General features: G+C 42.1%; 1 protein-coding gene across 5 annotated transcripts in view; it reads left to right on the forward strand.

The window, feature by feature from the left end:
• The window catches only part of znf385a (zinc finger protein 385A), a 182595-nt gene that overhangs the window by 131550 nt on the left and 30471 nt on the right, over window positions 1–20574 (forward strand). For all 5 annotated transcript variants that reach the window (XM_062053083.1, XM_062053085.1, XM_062053081.1 and 2 more), the window contains one exon: window positions 3062–3236. In XM_062053083.1, coding sequence (XP_061909067.1) covers window positions 3062–3236 — 175 coding nt within the window. The remainder of the gene's footprint in view (window positions 1–3061; window positions 3237–20574) is intronic.

The raw sequence follows: 20574 nt of genomic DNA on the forward strand, positions 1-20574 counted from the left end.
AGCCTGTTGGTTGGTGCGAAGGTCTAAGTGTCACTTAAATTCTCCACGCCTTTCAGCACTTGTGGCAGCTGTCAAGCACCCATCAAGACACCAAAGGGACTCTGACTGTAATCCAACTAGTTAAAAATCATCTCCACGAGTTGCCCCATTGATGTGGTTTTATTACCCCACCTAGCATTGCACATCTGCTCACTCAACATATTTTTTCAAATAGCTGACAGCTGATTTAAGGGCACTGCTGAAGTAATGTGGCGTTGTCTTTAATTGGCGGACACTAAAACCATGATAGTGGGGGTATAAAGACAAAATGAACAGGTGGTAGATAGAGATGCGTAACCTGCGTGTAGGGGATCACAATATGCGTGTGCTTTTATAACAGCCAACATACTGTAGACTGCTGGCGACAGCACATTATAACAACCTTACAGACTCGCATTTCTCCGTGCAGATACACAAACAAAGAATCTCGGGAAATCCTGACACCCGCCGGACGAATGATTCACCTGGCTTGTTTACTCTCAGTGCAAACACATCAGGGAGTGGCGAGCATTTCATAAGAGATTAGCCACTGCAATAAATCTGGTCAAGTTTCTATCTTTGTTGTAATTCAGGATGATCTTAGCTTTCTATGGAATCATCCCCGCTCAAATTGTACATCCCAGGTTTCATCTTTTCAAAGAAGCATTTTGATTTAATGTGCTTGCTGGGTGGATATTATATTACAAGCAAGGTATGCCAGACTGTGATCCGCTACAGTTAGCCGTTCTTCCTTTTCACATGGACTCACAAAATCCAGCAACCCGATGATAACGTGCGCCGTGTTAATGAGGTAGCCATTCCGCCGACCCTCAGTTCAACTCCCATGTGGCGTCATCTGTCGGCATATTTGTTAATAATTAAGGTCGGCGCCAGGAACTGTCAAATAGTTTAGTTTTGGTCTTTGCAAGTGGACTAATGATTCACCAACAAATATTAACTACACAAGTCTACATGAATTTACAGTAAATTGGGAACAGCTGACAATGGAATAAGGAGTGTGTTCGGAACAAGGGGGCCAAACGGGGTCTCAGGTGTTTCCACCGTTGCATGTCTTCAGTCACCTGGTTGTAATCCAATCTTCCTTTCACTGTAAACTAGCCTGCTGTCTGCGACTGAGACCCAGAGTGTGTATAGAATAATATGCATTACACCTTTTTTGTGTGTTTATTACGTTAAAGGGACATGATGATTTTTTTGTATCTACAAGTAAAACCTTGTGGTTGTGATAACACATATTGGATATGCTTTGTTGTAAATGTTGTATACATTTTGCTCCACAGTTACTTTTTTTGAGTGCGTAGAGCAGGGGTCCCCAAACTTTTTGACTCGGGGGCCGCATTAGGTTAAAACAATTTGGCCGGGGGCCGGGCTGTATATATATATATATATATATATATATATATATATATATATATATATATATATATATATATATATATATATATATATATATATATATATATATATATATATGTATATATATATATACATACATACATACATACATACATACATACATACATACATACATACATACATACATACATATACACACACATACATACATATATATATATATATATATATATATATATATATATATATATATATATATATATATATATATATATAGAGAGAGAGAGAGCGCACTTTCCGCCCGTGCAATGATGTCACGTTATCGATGAGAAAATGCATTTTTAGACAATATGATTTGCCTGCCTGAGCGGCTAGGAGACACTGTGAGTAGCAAGCAGTACAAAGTGGATAAGAAAAGACAGAAAAAAATAATATATATATTTTTTAAATTTATTTATTTATTTTTTATACTTGGGACTTCCAGCGGGCCTGATTTTGGGCGCTGGCGGGCCGTAGTTTGGGGACCCCTGGCGTAGAGGTTCGTAGAGGTTCGTAGAGGTTCGTAGAGGCGTTCTCAGATTGCAAATGAAACCTCGCCCCACCTTTTCCAAAAGTATCATTATGTATCCTTTGAAAACGGTACACTGTTTAAAAACATATCTTGATGTCGTCAACACTATTTTAGGAAATTGACCCTATTAAACACTATGTAGATTCAACATTATCGATTCAGATCCTGCATAAAAAAATCTGCTTAATCAGGATTTATGTCACTGAATGTCGCACGTCGGTGTTATTATGAACATGACAAGATTAGATGAAAATATTACTTTATCCTATCTTCTTTTATGTTTCCTCGCAGCCTGAAGCAAAGAGGGAGAAACCCCTCTCCCTCTGGCTGAGATCCTTACTTAGCGTCCAAATAAGTACATCCACCTCACTGTTACCTCACAATGTAGCCAGACAGCATGCACGCATTATTGGGTAACATGGTGCAACTTGAGCATCATTAAAATGGCAAACATGACACATATTTGGGACAATAATGAATGGTGCGAAAGCATTTGCCAAGAATGTTTTCATTAATCAAAACACCGCAAACAGAGGCATCCAAAACTGCGAGCAAGCTCACGCCAAAAATGCATGAACCTTGATGAACGAGCAAATAAGATTAGTTAAGTTAAAAGTTAAAGTTAAAGTGCCAATGATTGTCACACACACTATCCATCCATCCATGTTCTACCGCTTGTCCCTTTTGGGGTCGCGGGAGGTGCTGGAGCCTATCTGAGCTGCTTTCGGGTGGAAGGCGGGGTTGCCACTTCATCGCAGGGGCCAACACAGATAGACAAACACACTAGGTGTGGTGAAATTTGTCCTCTGCGTTTGACCCATTCCCTTGTTCATCCCTTGGGAAGTGAGGGGAGCAGTGAGCAGCAGCAGTGGCTGCGCCCGGGAATCATTTTGGTGATTTAACCCCCAATTCCAACCCTTGATGCTGAGTGCCAAGCAGGGAGGTAATGGGTCCCTATTTTATAGTCTTTGGTATGACTCGGCCGGGGTTTGACCTACCGATCTCAGGGTGGACACTCTAACCACAAGGCCACTGAGCAGACCAAATGTATCATAGGTGCCCTTTAACTACATGTTTTCTGTGTTTTTTCGGCAGAGCCAAGCAGAATCCCACTACAAAGGAAACCGCCATGCCAGGAGAGTCAAAGGCATTGAGACCTCTAAGAGTCGTCAAGATGGGGACAAGCCCTCACAGACTGTGACCCCCACCACCTCACCATCCCCTCCAGGAGCCCAGGACGCTGCCATTGATGGTGAGCCCAGCAACCAAGGTGAGAGGACAGAAAAAAGGGCGGAAGTCACAAATGTTTCATCCATCCATCCATCCATCCATTTTCTTCCGCTTCAATTAATCTCTATTCATTTGGTCTACAAAAAACTAATAATAGCTGGGTCTCTATAATTAGTGTAAGGTCCAAAAAACACCTATGGTTTTGATTACTTCACAGGATGGCAGTAGCTGCATTTGTTTCAAGACTGGTCACCATGCAGCAGCTTTATTTACCTTTGCATACTATATATATATATATATATATATATATATACCAGTGACGTGCAGTCACTAGAGGCAGGTGAGGCGGGGCCTCACCTGCCATCATGGAAAGAAAAAAAATGTAAAAAGAAAAAAAAAATTAAATTGTTATATGTATCTAGTGATTATACTACAAAGTTATTTTCCATTTAACTTCACCAGTTTTAGATTATTTTTATTCAAAATCGCTGAATTTTCACATTTGCCGTTCAAATACTGAGAAGAGACGGTGCGGTGATCAGCAGCCACGTCACTGCGTTGTGCCTCAACATGGATTGCGGACTCGGCTAACTGCTGGCTTGCTGTGCAGTGAGACCGTATTGCTATATGAACTATATTATACATTTCCATAGTTTAGTTAGCTGAGGTATATAATGTACAGTGTATTTTGTCAACAACTGTATGTGTGTAACGTATTTCTTGTGCTGAGCAATCATAAAACTGCTGCGCCGTAGAAAACGGGGGGGGGGGGGGCGTGCTTATGTTATATCAACTAAAGCCCACACTTAAACTTTCCATGTGCAAGATTGAATCTATTGTAACCTATTTTTATGGGCTTTCCTCTTTGTTATGTTAATTCCTGTTATACGCTGTTATACAGTATATGCCTTGCGCTTATTTTGAAGGCGCTAAGAGATGACACGTTGGAGTGGAGCGGAGGTTTTTGAAAGAAGGTAAATAAAGTGGTCCTCGTGTAAACTGGAGCCTCCGTGTTTATTATTTTGTAGTCTCATACAGTATATGCGACATTTATAAACCCTCAGTTACACTATTTAAAAAATGTATTTAATAAGATGCCAAAAAGTGCAAAAACAATAATGTTCATGTTGGAGGAGTTGTGAATGACCGCAGGGCCACAACATTAGGTACACCTGCAGACTGCAGCACGGATTTCATATTTCATTCATTCACAACTCCTCCAACACGAACATTATTGTTTTTGCACTTTTTGGCTTCTTATTAAATAACTTTTTTAAATGGATTAAATCTTGCATGTGGAAAGTTTAAGTGTGGGCTTCAGTTGATATAACACTCCCGTCAGGGGGTGCATTCTTCGACGGGAGTGCATTAATCCAGCACAACAGCGGGGCATGGACTTCATTTATAAGTAAAGGTAAGACCATAATAAAGTTTTTTTTTTTATTAAATATGCTTTTTTGTATGCTACAGTTTGTATGTGTAAAGTTAAAGTACCAATGATTGTCACACACACACTAGGTGTGGTGAAATGTGTCCTCTGCATTTGACCCATCCCCTTGTTCACCCCCTGGGAGGTGAGGGGAGCAGTGGGCAGCAGCGGCGCCGCGCCCGGGAATAATTTTTGGTGATTTAACCCCCAATTCCAACCCTTGATGCTGAGTGCCAAGCAGGGAAGGATGCTGGTATGAGCTTTTAAACATAATCCGTTAATTGCTGCCAATCAAATGGTGAATAAGATACTCTTTAGGGTTCATATGTTTGTAAATCTGACTGTGATGAAGTCAGTGCCTCACCAGCCATGAACCTCACCACACGTCACTGATATATATATATATATATATATATATATATATATATATATATATATATATATATATATATATATACTGTATTTTTCGGACTGTAAGTCGCTCCGGAGTATACGTCGCACCGGCCGAAAATGGACAATAAAGAAGGAAAAAAACATATATACGTTGCACTGGAGTATAAGTTGCATTTTTGGGGGAAATTTATTTGATAAAATCCAACACCAAGACTAGACATTTGAAAGGCAATTTAAAATAAATAAAGAATAGTGAACAACAGGCTGAATAAGTGTACGCCATATGATGCACACATAACCAACTGAGAACGTGCCTGGTATGTTAACGCAACACATCATGGCAAGAGTCATTCAAATAACTATAACATATAGAACATGCTATACGTTTACCAAACAATCTGTCACTCCTGATCGCTAAATCCGATGAAATCTTCCTCCCCGGTGTTGCCTCTGGTATGCGTCGTTTCCCAGTGTTGGGACTAACGCGTTACAAAGTTACCGTTACTACATGATGCGTTACTGCATTATTTTACGTAATTTTTTATGTAGTATCGGCTAGAAACAGAAGAGCGCTGCGGTGTCGTCCTTCTGTGTCACAAGGAAAAGAAAAGGGGTGCTTTGTGTGGGTGGGGTCGGGGGGGTGCTCCCAGACCGTAGTCGAGGAACGCAGGGGAGACGTTCCTCCAGGGCCTATGTACTTCGGGGCTAACAACCTTCACTTTACCCGGCAGTGGGTCTTCACAGCTCCGGACTCGAGGGTGAATGACGAGGCCGGCGGTTTGTTGCAATTTTGTGACTTTATTGGTGTCTTGCACGCCGCTCCCTCACTTCTCTCGCCCACTCACTCACTGACGTCACTCACCTCACATGCTGTCATATCTTAAAGGGCCACACACACACACACACACACACACGCTACTCTCATAACAACTAACAAGACATCATGGCGAAGCCAGAAGTCGAGTTTCCTAACATGGAGATATTCTCGCTACTTTTCTTTTGTCGAGCACAAAGAAAACAACATTTTAGTTAAATGTAAGTTGTGTCTTGGATCAAAGATCCCATTTACTTAAAGTCAAAGTTAAAGTGCCAATGATTGTCACACACACAGTAGGTGTGATGAAATTATTCTCTGCATTTGACCCATCACCCTTGATCACCCCCTGGGAGGTGAGGGGAGCAGTGAGCAGCAGCAGTGACCTCGACCGGGAATACTGCCCAAAACAGCAATTAAAATCTGCTGAAACATCTACAAAAGCAACATGCTTCGACGAAGCTAGTAAAGAGAGACACAGACTCCGATGCCACTTCAGCTCCACTTAAGGATTTTAACGGAGGGACTGCTATAGCCAGGACAAAGTTGATGGAGCCATTGCAGCGTATGTGCTAGAAGACATGCAGGCTATGTCTACAGTGGAGTCACCCGCTTCCAGGCAGCTAATTAGCATGATACCAACGTCAAACAGCAAATGGCACGGAAAACATGTTCCAAGTACCTGGACAGTGAGTACCTAAACATGGAAAGGGAAAGCGAGCTAAAGAAAAACACTCCAAACTCTGCCTCTGCTCATCATTCATCATTGATGGTACACACTCTGTCAATTCTCTTATATACTCTTTCATTCTAGACTTCTAGAGTGTTTGATTATAACATCACTCTAAATGTATAGACTATAAAGTTCACAAACATAAAGAGGGATCCTAGTGGGCCAGGCCAATCTTTCCTTTTCTTTAAACTAAAACTGGGGAAATGTGTAGAGTGTTATGGGCTTCAGTACAGTGTTGATCTCCTGAATACATGATTTTATTTCCGAATTCCTTGAGAGAAAAAGAACGCCTGGTTAGGCTTTGTGTATGTCATGTGTGCCTTCCTTGGGTGAAGCCAGGTTTACAGCTATGCTGTTTGTTACTTATGTATATTATGTTGCAGCTATTTAAAATAGTTTTGTCAATTTGTTCTGGCCTGAAATAAATTGGCCCTTTGAAACATATCTTTGTCTTTGTGTGTTGTATGTGTAGACCACATGGCTTAGCAGAGTTCAGTGATGCATATTAAGTTGATCAACAGAGCGTATTATTCTCCAGTGCAATAACAGTACTGAAATGAAGGCTAAAAGGGCATTAATGGGAGCCTTAAAAAAAAAAGAAGTAATAAATTGTTACTTTTCACAGAAACACATTACTTTTTGGTGTAAGTAACTGACTTATTAACTGAGTTATTTTTGAAATAAAGTAACTAGTAACTGTAACTAGTTACTGGTTTTCAGTAACTAACCCAACACTGGTGATCAGGTCAATGCATAAGGTCATTGAGAAAGTACGACTGTTGTACTCAATGGCAAATTTCTATTAAAAATAAACTCTGAGTGGATTTTAGAGTTGCCATGCCAGCAACTTGAGGGCTCCAGGTTCGATCCCTGCTTCCACCACACTGGTTTAAATGTAGTTTAAATATGTAGATAATGGGTTTCACTAGGTAAAGCGCTTTAAGTATCTAGAGAAAAGCACTAAGTAAATATAATTCACTTCACTTCAAATGACATTTAAAAAATGTTCAGTTCGACATTCTGACAGTAAAATAACATTATTCTCCAAAAGATGGGCTCTTTTTTTAAGTTAATTTAAATTATGCAAGCCAGTTATAACTGTGATTAATCACAAGTCATCCAAATTCAAAAGTATGATTAAAAATGTATCATTTGACAGCGCTAATTTTCATACAGTCAATTGATTTTTTTTTCTAAAAGCCAAATCATTCTGAAGCATGGTTGAGGAAAGTCCAAATAATCATTCTGAACGCCTTTTTCTGCATTAAGGCGAAATAATATTATAGGTTTTAATTTTTTCATATTGTATTTTCTCTACACACTTAAAAATACTGGGTTGTTTTGGTAACCCACTTTATGAGTTGCTAGTGTTGGGTTAAATTTTGGAGTTATTTTTATGAATATCAATCCATGTTTTGGGTTATAAGGGTATAATTTTAACTCAATTTCTGGGTTTTCATAAATATGAGCCATTTTTGGGTTGTTTTTCAACGAGTAACGCATTTTTGGGTAAAAGGCTTTTTTTTAAAATTAAAAAGTAACTTATTTTCTTGAAGGGAATTTTACTATAGATTAATCTCATTAACATTATTAACAATCAGCCAACATTGAGTTAGCATATCTCAACTTTTGGGTTAAATAATTCAACCTAATAGTTTGGTGGCGAAAAACCCAACATTAAGTTATCATAACTCAACTCTTTGGTTAAATAATTCAACGCAAAAGTTGGGTTGAAAAAATGTACCCAAAATGTTGAGTTGAAATAACTCAAATAAGGGGTTCATCCTTTTCTGAACCAGCAGTTGGGTTAAAATTGGGTTATTTTAAATTAAACGTCCTTCGAACATTGTCAGGCGTTGACGGTTTTTAATAAATCCTGTCTGACCCTTATCAATAAGAAGACTCTGAAATCGTTTTGTAATTAAATGTACTAATGTGCAGTGTATCATTTTAATCGATGTTAAGCATTGAAATTGGTGTATAAATACTATTATGTTCCCTTCTTTTTGGGTTACTGTTATTCCTACTTTTGGTAAGAGTGAAGAAAAGAGTGCTACAATTGTGTGGATTGTGTATTTTTATTTATATATATTTATATGTATTGGATAAATATTTACAGCTGGAAATAATCACAACCTAAAGCTGAAACAATAAAACCCTTCACGTTATGTTGCCCTATAGATGTTATTTTGCTTTTATTTTTAACGATACCAATGAACATAAATGGGCTGTTACTTTATGGTGCCGCCTGGCTACCATTTGTGATAAGACGTACAAAGTGGTGCCAGAAATGATATACTGTTTCAAACAAGTCTGACCAAAACTATTTCGTACATCTGTTAAATGTAAACACGTTTTAAAAGTGATCAGCGTGGCAGTCACTTGGCCTGTCTTCAAAGAGTAGAGCAAACGCTCTTTTGTGCTTTTACACCATCAGTTACCAAAGTCAAACTCAAATGTCATAAGTGAATGAAAAATGAAGATGGCGTTGTTGGAGAAGATGAGGCATTAGCAATAGCTGGAATGGGACAATAGGCATGATCCAAACTCTTTCTTTAGCTGCTCCTCTCATCCAGTTGTATTTATTTTCCCAAAATCTCTTCATCCATCAGCTCAGTGCAGCTCATCTCTGTATTTCTAGCTTTAACTTAGAGGCTCTGTGTCTCCTCCCAACTTCTGTCTTCATGTAGAAGTTTCCATTCCCTCAGTGTCCCCACTTTGTGCTTGGATTAAACACCAGGCAGTGACTAGACTGGCCATGTTTTGGTGACATTTACCAGGTGGCTGAAGGTTTACCAGATATTTCCACCTTAGTGCGCCCACGACAAACATGACGAATCACATTAAAACACTTACGTCTGATCAAGACCAGCATGTTGCAACATTCCGGCGCAAAGATGTTGAACTGTGTTTGACTTTTGTCTCTGTTTTAACCACAACATTGCTTTGCAAGTGAAGATCGCAGTGTAACTGATCCCAGAATAGCAAGAGGTCCATTTGGGTCACACTCCATCTCTCAGAGGGATTTGAGATTGCCATTAGGGAGGATTCCAGCGTAGTGAGCCAAAACAAGCCCGCTATTCCAGGGATTACGAAGCAGAAACATGTGAAAGAATCTACTTCTCGTGACCCTGGACCTAGTGTTTTCCCGGTTTGGCTGTATGTTGCATGTGAATATACAGTATGTACTGGTATATGGGTTTTTTTTGTGTGTGGTTCTGTCACACTGGTCCATGTCAGTGCAGCCCACAACTTAAATTTAGTAGAAAACTGACACAAGACAATTGATACTGGCCTTGGGGACGCTTGCCCACTAAAGTCTGCTTTGTTTGATTAGCGTGATTGCTGAGATCCTGGCTAAAATGTGGTAGACTTCCCTCGAAATGGGTACCTTTCATATTTAAATTGATACGGTACCGATTCTCAATACTGGTACTCAACGGTTCAAATTGTTGGTACTTTTGTGTGTGTTCAAATGTGTTTATGAATGCTAATTGTCTATTTATTTATTACCAAAGACTATAAAAATGGTACCCATTACCTCTCTGCTTGGGTTGGAATTGGGGGTTAAATCACCAAATAATTCCTGGGCGTGGCCACCGCTGCTGCTCACTGCTCCCCTGTGGGGATGGGTCAAATGCAGAGGATGATTTCACCGCACAGAATGTGTGTATGACAATCATTGGCACTTTAACTTTAACTTTATTTGTTTATTTTTATTTAACAATTAACAATAAACTGTGCTGTATGTGTCTCACTTGCAAGTGCTGTACTGTACAGCATTACATAGTAGGATTTGCATGCAGTTGGAATTCCAAAATAGGCTACAGTGTGTTGCCTTAGCCAGGAAGTAGACTTGTTTTTTGTTAAATATTATAAATCGTTTAAACTCTAAGTAGAAAATGGATGGATGGATGGTATTATAGTTACTACACACCAGCTGTTTGATTGAAACAAGCATCTTAGTAGTATAGTTTGGATTATCAAATTTTGAGGTGTTGAAATCACCATGTAAAATCAAAACTGCAAATTTTTAACATGTCTATTGCAAATCCAATGTAAATTATCATCTGAAGTGAATTAATTAACTCATAATATGTTGTACCATGGTGAATGTTCGTATTCATCTTGGAGAAAGCAAACCACCAGGTTAACTAGTAGGTATTTCATTTGGGACACATAATATCGGGCCCTTTAGTACTGACATTTCTGTGTGGATTGGATTATTTCTTGCGGAAGAAAAGGCAATAAAATTTGACATTGGTATGCAAAGGTGATGGCCCTATCCGTGAGAAGAGACTAAATGTTTAGCTTGATGTAAACATTCTCAGGACTGGACTGTGCACCTTACCTTTTGCACTATTTTTATTTTCTTTCCTTCCTATGTTTTGGATATTTGTAGGCTGGAGTTGCTTTTAAGCTCATTGTACCTGTGTATAGTGACAAGAAAAAAGGCATTCTAGGCATTCATTCTAAGCTACGGTCGGCATCTGTTGTTTTTCAGTCACTTACACACAAACCCCCTCCTTTTTATGGTCAGGATGCACGCTCCTGACCCAGCACACACACACAGATAGGGGGTAGGAATATACAACTGATGGTTTGGCTTCTCCAAAGCAGGAGTCCTTCATTTTTTGACCGGAGTTCCTCCACGTACTGCAGACCTGAATAATGATGCTCGCTTGTAAAAGCAACTTTTGGTTCAGTAAAGCGTCTCCGACATCTCTTTTGATCCAGCCGCACTGCTGTGTCATCCTTCTGTCCGGAGGAGGATGACAAGATCAGAAATACACATCAATTTAGCGTATATTGAAAAGTAGAGCCTGACTGTACTGTTGAGCGCATTCTTCTTGCTTTGATGGCTCTGAGTGCTTGACTGCTTGTTTCCTGGGCAAGGGCTTAAGCCGGTGCTGAGTTTGCAACTGTATGTGGCGTCACAGGCAACAAAGGTATCGGAATAAGGCACAGTTTGATTTTGATGTGACTCGGTGCCCGGTAGTACCAACTGATTTTGGGTAATACCAAAAAAGGAATTAATTCGGTAACCAACCCTAGACCTCCCTGTCTTAAAGGAGAACTGCACTTTTTGGGGAATTTTGCTTATTATTCACAATACTCATGAGAGACAAAAAGACAAAATGTTTTTTTCCGCTTTCTAACATATAAACATTGGCTTGTTCGAGGTAGCTAGCAATGCGGCTAAACATTTCGACCTCTAAATCACTTTAAAAATGCATTCAAAATCTGCCACCAATACTTCATTTACGTTCTGTAACCTGTATAATAACCAAGCCGTAGCAACATTGTTATTGTAAGAGCCAACACTGAGGAATTATTTTTCTATGATAGTGTCGGCATGCTACGATGTTAGCCATAAAAGCTAACTACGGCAAGAGATAAGCTAGCTTGTACGTCAGCACCCAAATCGTGTTGTAATACACAACACAATGCGATAGGACACTAATCTGTACTGACTGAAAAACATGAACAATCATATTACAGTGTCTGTAAAGTATTAGCCCACATTTCATGTTTTGTTTGTACACAGCAAGCTCGGCAGTGTACGGTGATGTGCTGTCTGTATTATAAACATTAGTATAGGGACTTACTCAATGGACAGTCGTCCGTTTGGTCATGCTGGACAGGGGACGTTTCCAGTTGATTTGGGCACTCCAATAATTCGGCATAGCGTGGCTCAGACGTTCCAGATTTGCAGCGTGACCAAATCGCACCGACCTCACTCTCTGGGCTTCCGTCTGCTCCAATGTTTCACCCTCTTCTTCGTGCTGGCTTCTGTAAGTAGAATATGCGCGTTCCTATATTCAGCTTTAGAAAGATAAGGTTGTGAATCCTCATTTGTCCAAAAATAGTCGTCTTGGTTGTCTGTTACCTAGTCTGCCACGATAAGAACACTTGTGTGTTTGTTTGCAGAAGTAGGAAAACACAGTAGATGCCGGTAAATATTGAACATATGACATATTGATATAAACGTGTCTGTTCTTACATTACAAACAGACTTGCAGCGTGTATATAAAACGTTGATGGAGGGTTTTGAAATTGTTTTAGAGGGCTTTGAAGGCTACAACAGTGACTTCCATTAGATGCATCTTGAAAGCGTTTTTGATTATCTTTAAAAAAAAAAAATACATGAGCATTCTTTTCTCTCATAATGATTGTGATCAATAGGCAAAATCCCAAAGAAAGTGCAGTTTACTTTTAAGTGTGTTTGGTAGTGTTATATATAGGGATGATACTCGAACCCGGTTTTCCCGGTTGTTCGATAAGAAAAGAACCGAGTCCTCGGACTCGAATCCCTTTTTAAAAACCGGTACCCGTTATCGAGACCACTATAGTAAAGAAAAAGAGTTGGTTCTATATTCGAACCCCTCGGAACGAATCCCGTCCCGACCAGAAATGCTCCGTGTGACATCACAAGAAATCAGTTACGTAGCTCGGTCATTAAGCGCAGATAGCGAAAGCAGGAAAAAAATGGACGGGAAAAAGTGCTCCAAGGTGTAATAAAGTTCAAAACAAAAGGTATAATCCAATGAATAACTTTACTGGGAGATTTGAGCAGACTACAAACACATGACGAACACTTTTACGACCAACCGGAAACATAGCAACGCACCTCCTTTACGGCAGCTGTCGCAACGTTCTTATAGCAACCGCAGCACATACATATATGACATGATCTCCCTTTTTCAACTTTTGTTTTTCTTTCCTTGTAAACAAAACAAAATCACACAGTATATGTGTTGTCTGTCCAATTATAAATAATACAGACGAGGCGTGTTGGCTGAGTTCTTGACGTTTACTTTCACGGGTGACGACATGCAACAACACTTTTCGGGGCTACCGTGCATGCTCGTCACTCCCGTTGCATGATGGGTAGTGTAGTTGTTATATTCCCTAGCTCAGGGGTCGGCAACCCGCGGCTCCGGAGCCGCATGCGGCTCTTTGACCACTCTGATGCGGCTCAGCTGCATACTTGCCGACCCCCCCGATTTTACCAGGAGATTTATGGATCTCAGTGCCTCTCCTAGATAACTCCCAGGGCAAATATAATCCTATTTTCAATCTAATTACTAAATTAAGGGCGTGCCCTAATTGCACTGCAATAATTGTCCCCTATAGCATTTACAAACAGCGTGCCAGCCCGGCCACATGTTGTATGTAGCTTTTATTTGCACACGTAGGAGACAGCAAAGCATACTTAGTCATCAGCCACACAGCTTACACTGACGGTAGCCGTACCGTATAAAACAACTTTAACACTGTTACGTTACAAATATGCGCCACACTGTGAACCCACACCAAAAAAGAATGAAAAACACATTTCTGGAGGACATCCCACTGTAACACAACATAAACACAACACAACCAATACCCAGAATCCCATGCAGCCCTAACTCTTCCGGTCTAGATTATACACCCCCGCTACCACAAAACCCCCCCACACATCAACCCCCCCCCCCACCCCCACCCCCCGCCGTGCGTCGGTTGAGCGGAAGAGTTAGTGCTGCATGGGATTCTGGGTATTTATTGTGTTGTGTTTATGTTGTGTTACAGTGCAGATGTTCTCCAGAAATGTGTTTGTCATTCTTTTTTGGCTTTTAAAAAAATTTCAATTTATCAAAATAAAAAAAATGTATCAAAATCTGATTACAGCATGTTATTTATGTAGTTTGATCATTTTCCTCCACTGATAACATAATGTGGTTTATTGTGTACATATGTAGCATCATCTACAAAGATACAAAGAATTGCTATTTTGACATCCAGTGGACACATTTAGAACAGCTGTTTATTGCATTAAAAAATTTCAGGTACATTTTTATACTTAGCAAACTCATCTCGCGGGAGGGATAAAACCTGTTCGCGGGCCTGATCCGGCTCTCGGGTCGTACGTTTGATACCCCTGGACGAGACTGAATACAATAGGTAGGGTTATGATTTCTACAAGTGAGTAAGTTAGTTAGTGTTCATGATACCAATGAAAAACCCAAACAATTTCATTCTCTTGATAAAGTATGGAGGGGATTGACTTTCTAACGTACAAAGGAATCTAGTCTGCCAAAGGCAAACATCTTGCATCATTCTCACTGAACTACAGAGTAGTCGGCAAACTAACACATGGCCAGACAAGCAAAATAAACAAAAGTCAGTTTATTTTATTTGTATGTTAGAAGAAGCATTCAACAGTTGAACAGTTCAACAGTGGCTGAGGTCTCTACTACTCTACTCTACTGAATCATTCTCACAACTTTACAATGACCATGTGTGAACAGAGTATTTCGTATTCAGTGTCTCCATCTAGCAGAGGTCATTACACCAAAATATGTGGCAAACAACAATGAGAAGTCAGAGCAGGGCCTCTGGTCAGGGACCGCCCACAAATGGAGACGCTTTGCTTTGAGGGATTTGGCATGGCGAGCTGGGGGTTTGGCTTAGGCCTCCAGTGATGGGCAGGCAGCTGTTAACATGAAGGGAGACAAACTTGACTTCACCCTGTCCCCCCCCCATCTGTATCCCTCTGCTGTCTGATACGCCCCCTCTAATGAAGGCCCTTGTTATTGTTGCACCATTTAGTCCACACGCACCCTCACAGGCACACACACCCAAGGTCAATTAAACAGATGACTTTCATGTGAGAGCTATAGGTTGCATGACAAACGCATGACTACAGAATGAAGTATTAAGTGACACAGGGTTCTTGCTTTTAAAGCTTTTGGGTATTTGGATGAATTGTCACAGACACTCTTTACACGTCCTTCATTTATAACGGAAACATTCTAAAAAAGATGAAAAAAATATATTGTTTCCTAGGTTTCGTGTGAGAGTCTGAGTTCACACTTAGGCCAGACAGAGGACAAATAGTACTCACCTGCATTATGAATGAAGATCAGCTCTCCCTAGCCCAGCATTTGGTTTTGAATCTCATAAATCATTCAGGATTAGTTGTTGGTATAAAACTGTTGGTTGACGAGCTTGTATGTTTTACATAGTGCTTGTATAAACTGTATTTTGTATCATACATTTTCTTTACTGGTGCTTTAAGTAGTGTTTTACCTCTAAAAAATACACTTTTAGTCTGTATTGTGAGGATCCGGTGCCCAGATCATAGTTTATTTGCGTTTTCGATTCACTTGGGTTTTCAGCACCTTTGAGTTTGTGTGTTGCAGTTGCCATGACGGCAGATTACTCTCACCTGCCTCTGGTTAGTGTTCGGGACGCTCACCTGTTCCCGGGCACTAATCAGAGAGCTATTTAATTCATCCTCTAGCCTGGTTTTGTTTGCTCCCATGCAACAAAGTTGTGTTCTCGTTTACACTCAGAGTCCGTATTTTTACTAGCATCTTTTGGGCTATCCTTTTTGTTTTCCGTGCCGTGGGCACCGCGCAGCATATTTTTGTCTGCATCTAGAATAAGTAATTCTTCTCACTTGCAAGCTGCTTCCTGACGTTCCTCTGGATCTTGAAAAGACGACCTCCGGCATCACAATGCCACGACAACGTAACATGTATACTGTATGTATTCCACATTTCCTTGAATGTTACTACTGAAAGCAGTGGCGGCTCTAGGTTTTTTTGTGGCCCAAGATTTTGTTTTGAGGCCCCATTCCGATCTTTAAAGGGGAACTACACTTTTTTGGAAATCCCTGTGTGAGACAACAACTAGTTTTCTCTTTTCTGTGCATTCTAAAAACTAAAACAAATGCCAGCAAGAGGCAGCTATATGATATATTCCACATATAAAGCCCTCTAAAAACATCTAAAGAAAAAAAACACCAACAATGGCGCTGTAAGTATATTATAATAACAGGCACAATCATGATAACATGTAATATTTACACTATCTTGGTCATTTTAAGGAATAGTGTAACTTATTTCCTGGGCACATTGATTTCACAACGTTTATAGAACCAATCGCTGTTTCAACTACCACAATATCAACTACCACCAATCATGACGGACTCCATGAGAGCTAACGACGACTACTTTGGGACAAATTAGGATCCAGAACCTTATCTTTTTTAGCCTGAATCAAATTGTAAGCTGGGTGATTGTCATGTCTGTGTGATCATGTTTTGTTTGGCCATGTGCTTCTTTGGATTTTGTCATTCCTGTTTTTTCACTCCCTGTTTTGTTTCCATGACAACCCATTAGTTTTCACCTGTCCTCATGTCACACACCTGATTCATTTGCACTCACGCACCTGTTGTTAATCATGTCTGTGTTATTTAAGCTTTTCATTTTCTGTTGGTCGGTCATTAACTCTGTGACCCCTGTTTACCTCTGATGACTTCTACTACCCATGTTTCCATAGTTCCATGCCAAGTAAGTTTTTGTTATTAATGCCACAGTTAGTGACGTTTTGCTTCATGTTCATAGTTTTTGCCTTTGTGCAAGTTTTTGTTTCATTAGCCAAGTTTTTGTACTTCCGCCTTGCCTTTTGTTCCTTTTTTATAGTAATAATTAAAGGATGTCCTTACTCACACGCCTTGCACGCGCCAACTTTCCTTTGCATTCCGGGAAAACAAACCCCAAAGTCCATGTATTGACAGTGATAAACAGATCCAGCTATAGTGAAACACTAAGCATCATGTAGAAGTAATGCTGAGTACTAAACATCCATCCATCCATCCATCCATCTTCTTCCGCTTATCCGAGGTCGGGTCGCGGGGGCAGCAGCCTAAGCAGGGAAGCCCAGATTTTCCTCTCCCCAGCCACTTCGTCCAGCTCCTCCCGGGGGATCCTGAGGCGTTCCCAGGCCAGCCGGGAGACATAGTCTTCCCAACGTGTCCTGGGTCTTCCTCGTGGCCTCCTACCGGTTGGACGTGCCCTAAACACCTCCCGAGGGAGGCGTTCGGGTGGCATCCTGACCAGATGCCCGAACCACCTCATCTGGCTCCTCTCGATGTGGAGGAGCAGCGGCTTTACTTTGAGCTCCCCCCGGATGGCAGAGCTTCTCACCCTATCTCTAAGGGAGATCCCCGCCACCCGGCGGAGGAAACTCATTTCGGCCGCCTGTACCCGTGATCTTGTCCTTTCGGTCATGACCCAAAGCTCATGACCATAGGTGAGGATGGGAACGTAGATCGACCGGTAAATTGGGAGCTTTGCCTTCCGGCTCAGCTCCTTCTTCACCACAACGGACCTATACAGCGTCCGCATTACTGAAGACACCGCACCGATTCGCCTGTCGATCTCACGATCCACTTTTCCCTCACTCGTGAACAAGACTCCTAGGTACTTGAACTCCTCCACTTGGGGCAGGGTCTCCTCCCCAACCCGGAGATGGCACTCCACCCTTTTCCGGGCAAGAACCTGGGACTCGGACTTGGAGGTGCTGATTCTCATCCCAGTCGCTTCACACTCGGCTGCGAACCGATCCAGTGAGAGCTGAAGATCCTGGCCAGATGAAGCCATCAGGACCACATCATCTGCAAAAAGCAGAGACCTAATCCTGCAGCCACCAAACCGGATCCCCTCAACGCCTTGACTGCGCCTAGAAATTCTGTCCATAAAAGTTATGAACAGAATCGGTGACAAAGGGCAGCCTTGGCGGAGTCCAACCCTCACTGGAAACGTGTCCGACTTACTGCCGGAAATGCGGACCAAGTTCTGACACTGATCGTACAGGGAGCGGACAGCCACAATCAGACAGTCCGATACCCCATACTCTCTGAGCACTCCCCACAGGACCTCCCGAAGGACACGGTCGAATTCCTTCTCCAAGTCCACAAAGCACATGTAGACTGGTTGGGCAAACTCCCATGCACCCTCAAGGACCCTGCCGAGAGTATAGAGCTGGTCCACAGTTCCACGACCAGAACGAAAACCACACTGTTCCTCCTGAATCCGAGGTTCGACTATCCGGCGTAGCCTCCTTTCCAGTACACCCGAATAGACCTTACCGGGAAGGCTGAGGAGTGTGATCCCACGATAGTTGGAACACATCCTCCGGTTCCCCTTCTTAAAGAGAGGAACCACCACCCCGGCCTGCCAATCCAGAGGTACCGCCCCCGATGTCCACGCGATGCTGCAGAGTCTTGTCAACCAAGACAGCCCCACAGCATCCAGAGCCTTAAGGAACTCCGGGCGGATCTCATCCACCCCCGGGGCCTTGCCACCGAGGAGCTTTTTAACTACCTCAGCAACCTCAGCCCCAGAAATAGGAGAGCCCACCACAGATTCCCCAGGCACTGCTTCCTCATAGGAAGACGTGTCGGTGGGATTGAGTATTCCCTCCACCGATCCACAACATCCGCAGTCGAGGTCAGCAGAACACCATCCGCACCATACACGGTGTTGACAGTGCACTGCTTCCCCTTCCTGAGGCGGCGGATGGTGGTCCAAAATCGCTTCGAAGCCGTCCGGAAGTCGTTTTCCATGGCCTCGCCGAACTCCTCCCATGTCCGAGTTTTTGCCTCCGCGACCGCTGAAGCCGCACACCGCTTGGCCTGTCGGTACCTGTCCGCTGCCTCAGGAGTCCCATTAGCCAAAAGAACCCGATAGGACTCCTTCTTCAGCTTGACGGCATCCCTCACCGCCGGTGTCCACCAACGGGTTCTAGAATTACCGCCACGACAGGCACCAACTACCTTGCGGCCACAGCTCCAATCAGCCACCTCGACAATAGAGGTGCGGAACATGGTCCACTCGGACTCAATGTCCAGCACCTCCCTCGTGACATGTTCAAAGTTCTTCCGGAGGTGGGAATTGAAACTCTCTCTGACAGGAGACTCTGCCAGATGTTCCCAGCAGACCCTCGCAATGCGTTTGGGCCTGCCAGGTCTGTCCGGCATCCTCCCCCACCATCGCAGCCAACTCACCACCAGGTGGTGATCGGTAGAAAGCTCCGCCCCTCTCTTCACCCGAGTGTCCAAAACATGAGGCCGCAAATCCGATGACACAACTACTACTTAACATGAAAATACAAACACAACACCATAGTGACCTATACAGTCCGCTCTCAATGGGATGGCGACTGATGAGATGGTTGTATCTTTCAGCACAAATTTGTGCTCCCCTTTAGTAGATGAATTCATCTTAATCCTCACTCCTCAGGTAAAAACGAGGAAAAAAGCATCTTGCCGCATCTTCCCATCTTTCCTTTTAGTCTGGATTAAATGTAATTTTAAAGTTCACCAACTTCTTGGCTTATGGCCACAACTTTCTACAATACAAGTACAATTCAAAGGTGATTCAGCAGCAGCAGCTCAGTATCAATCAATCAATCAATGTTTATTTATACAGCCCTAAATCACAAGTGTCTCAAAGGGCTGTACAAGCCACAACGACATCCTCGGTACAGAGCCCACATACGGGGAAGGAAAACTCACCCCAGTAGACATGTCCCCAACCGATGCACAGGCTAGCGGTCCACCCCGGGTCCCGACTCTGGACAACCAGCACTTCATCCGTGGCCACCGGACCTGTGCAACTCCCCCTCCATAAGGGAGAGGGGAGCAGAGGAGAAAAGAAAAGAAAAGAAACGGCAGATCAACTGGTCTAAAAAGGGAGTCTATTTAAAGGCTAGAGTATACACATGAGTTTTAAGATGGGACTTAAATGCTTCTACTGAGGTAGCATCTCTAACTTTTACCGGGAGGGTATTCCATAGTATTGGAGCCCGAATAGAAAACGCTCTATAGCCCGCAGACTTTTTTGGGGCTCTGGGAATCACTAATAAGCCGGAGTTCTTTGAACGCAGATTTCTTGTCGGGACATATGGTACAATACAATCGGCAAGATAGGCAGGAGCTTGACCGTGTAGTATTTTATACATAAGTAGTAAAACCTTAAAGTCGCATCTTAAGTGCACAGGAAGCCAGTGCAAGTGAGCCAGTATAGGCGTAATATGATCAAACTTTCTTGTTTTTGTCAAAAGTCTAGCAGCCGCATTTTGTACCAACTGTAATCTTTTAATGCTAGACATAGGGAGCAGTAGATAAATGTATTCTCACTATGGCTGAGGGAGCAGTGTAAGTGTCCTAAAATTTA

This window comes from Entelurus aequoreus, linkage group LG07 (genome assembly GCF_033978785.1).
Source record: "Entelurus aequoreus isolate RoL-2023_Sb linkage group LG07, RoL_Eaeq_v1.1, whole genome shotgun sequence".
Lineage (NCBI taxonomy): Eukaryota > Metazoa > Chordata > Actinopteri > Syngnathiformes > Syngnathidae > Entelurus > Entelurus aequoreus.